This window comes from Ostrea edulis, chromosome 4 (genome assembly GCF_947568905.1).
Source record: "Ostrea edulis chromosome 4, xbOstEdul1.1, whole genome shotgun sequence".
Taxonomy (NCBI): Eukaryota; Metazoa; Mollusca; class Bivalvia; order Ostreida; family Ostreidae; genus Ostrea; species Ostrea edulis.
The window spans coordinates 18895136-18898505 of NC_079167.1; the positions used below are offsets into that span (position 1 = coordinate 18895136).

A 3370-nucleotide genomic window follows, 5' to 3' on the forward strand; every position below is an offset into this window, starting at 1 on the left:
ACTTCAATTATCAACATCAGAAATACATTCCCTATCATAATCACTTCAATTATCAACATCAGAAATACATTCCCTATCATAATCACTTCAATTATCAACATCAGAAATACATTCCCTATCATAATTACTTCAATTATCAACATCAGAAATACATTCCCTATCATAATCACTTCAATTATCAACATCAGAAATACATTTCCTATCATAATCACTTCAATTATCAACATCAGAAATACATTTCTTATCAAGGCTCAGTCGAGAAATAACACATCTGAAAAGTCTGATATAGATGGAGAGTGGAGGATATGTACGATAATATTTGCAATACTTTATCAAACAATAGTACTATTTCCAGGTCCATAACGGGGTTAGGAAAAACGATATGAACTCGTTGCACAGGTTAATAATTACGCAAATCATGTAGGTCAATCACAAGGATTCATCATACATGTCCAAGATCTACTCCGATTTTGATATCATCGCTATCAACAATAACAAATCGATATCACCGGGCATGATTACGATGTTGATATCAACATTAACACAACAATATCGTATTGATATCGACAATCTCTATTTTAAATGCATTTGAATTAATAGTCTTAATATACACAGCATAATCTCTGCCTATTATGTTGATATCGTCAAAATCGACATTCTTATAACGATATTGTATCGATATCGACATTTTATATTCTAAACGTGTTTGAATTAATAGTCTTAGTATGCACAGCACAGTGTCTGCCTACGGTGTCAAAATTGTGTCGATATCGAATCATGATCGTTTTTGTACTGGTTGTGTACAACATTCTCACAGTGATATCGACAATTTCTATTTTAAATGAGTTTGAATTAATAGGCTTTAGTATACACAGCATAATGTCTGCCTAGAATGTCGATATGCTATATATATATATATATATACACACCCATTTTTATGGACAAATCACTAAATTTGTGTGAATTGTGTCTCACTGAAAATTCCACTGATTGTAGATCTGATACTTAGCGCTTCATTTCGTTGTTTCTCTTACTGTGTTATGATACTTTTGTTCACTGTGTTGTGATACTTTTGTTCACTGTGTTGTGATACTTTTGTTCATTGTGTTACGATATTCTTATTTCACTGAGTTACGGTACTTTTGTTCATTGTGTTATGATACTTTTGTTCATTGTGTTACAATACTTTTGTTCATTGTGTTATGTTACCTTTTGACACTGAAGTATGCAACATCGCTCACAAGTTAAAAGCATCAGATCATCAGAAGTCTCCACTTTAAATTCAATGACATGTTCAGCACAAGTCCCAAAAAATTTCAGTGATATCACATCCGACTCACGCCTTCCTATTAGGGGTCTAATCCTCTGTACAAACTGTAACAAGTTCATCACAAAATATAACAATGAATCCATGTCAACATATTCTTTTTCAGAAAGTTAAAGTTCTGCAACTACCCATGAACAGGTTATGATCCAAAATTCATTTACCACATGAAAAAAAAAAACCACTTTCCTCTTGCATTGAGTTATGGAATCTGTTAGTCCCTACCTGTTCATAGGGTAACAAATTTTTTTTAAGGATATTACAAAAAATCTTTAATCAAGAAAAACCAGAGACAAATGTAACAGATAAGCAACTCCTACGGCAGCATGTTTACCGCTCAATTAAAATATATGCCAGTCCCACCTGATACGATATGGCAGCATGTTTGCCGCTTAATTAAAATATGTGCCAGTCCCACCTAACTATATTGGTATTTAGTCCTGATATCTGAAAGACTATTTCTCACTTTCAACACATCTGTGTTTTAGTGATAGGATTTGGAAGGTTTGAACTTGAACTTGATATCTTTCAATCTTTCATTCTTAACCTACTTGATATACATAATTTTAATCAAAGTATGCATTTTTACCAAAAAAACGTGTGTGTGTGTGTGTGTGTGTGTGTGTGTGTGTGTGTGTGTGTGTGGATAATACAAGACTTGAGGAAGTTGCTATCTCTGTTATGTCTCTCAAAAAAAACGTCTTCGAGCAGTGGCATACTGTTCATATTACGGATTTTGTTGTATAATCTTTTGGAGTATTCTTGACTCTTTCAGAAATTGTAATTTTATGCATTTTTCACAGGTACAAACCTCGTATGTATCCGAGTTAAAAAACGGCATGATTTCTGATCCATCTGGTATTCTCCATGAAACATCATTGTTTTCGTACAAATGAAATTGACACCTGTGTATAAAAGTGCACTTTGTCAATGATACCCTGGTATTTCTGGAGAATTCGCTGATAAAAACATTAGTCACCGTGAAATATCTATATTTAGTTATATTTAGACATGACTAACAGAAAACAGCATGGCACTGTCTATGAGTAAGTATGAATGCAGGTATTCTTCTACTTTTACTACTAAGTGACTGCACCCTCATCACTGACATCTGACGTATCTTTGTGACATTTCTGTATATACAATCACATCTGACAAACAACTCACCCTTCTATTCCACTGGTGTCAACTGATCCGGCTAACGAAACACACTCTACGATCTATCAATATAAAAAAAAATTAATAAAATAGAATCATTCTTCTTACATAACTTATTTCGTCTGTAATAAAAATACTCGTTACCTTCCATGTCCCATAATATTTTTCCTCTGCGGTAGCACCTCTGCGTTCACATCTCGCCATGTTTACAAAATAAACGCATGCGCATTATTGGCGAGTTCATAGAAAATTAATTCGTTCACCAACAAGTTCGCATTGTTATTTGCCTCACAGGTTCGGGATTTTCATAGGTCTACAGTGTATAATTCAACACTATATGCTAGTTTCTTGAATCATCCGCACTTTTTTCCAATGAATATGAATATTTCAAATATATTTATACTTCCTTCAATAAAAAAAAATTTCTAATTACAGATTCAATATAATATTTGGAGCTCAGTATGCATGATTTGAACAGTGATAATAAAGATATACATGTATATTTAATTATTTACAACGACTTTGCACGAGGAATTTATCATTTTAAAGAGAGCAACATGTCGAATTGACGATACCTCTTGTTAATAATTGCTCTCTAAAAGAATTATTGCGCGCATCAATAATTGATCAGTTCAATGGAGAGGGTAATTAACGCGATCATTAATTGAATTATTGATCTCTTTAATTGAATTATCACTTGATGAGAGCAACAATTCAATTAATGCGCGTAATAATTAAGATTTGAAGGTGTCATTAAAGAGGTTCGCACCTGACATTTGGGGTAATGTCAAGTTTTTGGGAAGTGTATTTTTAATTTCTACGTTGAAGGAGAATTAGGAAACTGAAAAGAAAAACTGGGTCGGAATACTTGTTATTGTTATAGCTACA

At 33.0% G+C, this 3370-nt stretch overlaps 1 protein-coding gene across 2 annotated transcripts in view; it reads right to left on the reverse strand.

The window, feature by feature from the left end:
• The window catches only part of LOC125670463 (uncharacterized), a 30343-nt gene extending 27627 nt beyond the window's left edge, over positions 1 to 2716 (reverse strand). The window contains exons 1-4 of one of the 2 annotated variants that reach the window (XR_008802094.1): positions 2627 to 2716; positions 2492 to 2544; positions 2136 to 2229; positions 1210 to 1374 (exon numbers count right to left, since the gene is read on the reverse strand). Coding sequence is in view for 1 of the 2 variants with exons in the window: in XM_056161240.1 (XP_056017215.1) it covers positions 1210 to 1374; positions 2136 to 2229; positions 2492 to 2544; positions 2627 to 2686 (372 nt within the window). In the remaining variant the exon portion in view is untranslated. The remainder of the gene's footprint in view (positions 1 to 1209; positions 1375 to 2135; positions 2230 to 2491; positions 2545 to 2626) is intronic. The other variant, XM_056161240.1, reaches the window with a different exon arrangement.
• Positions 2717 to 3370: the final 654 nt, after the last annotated feature.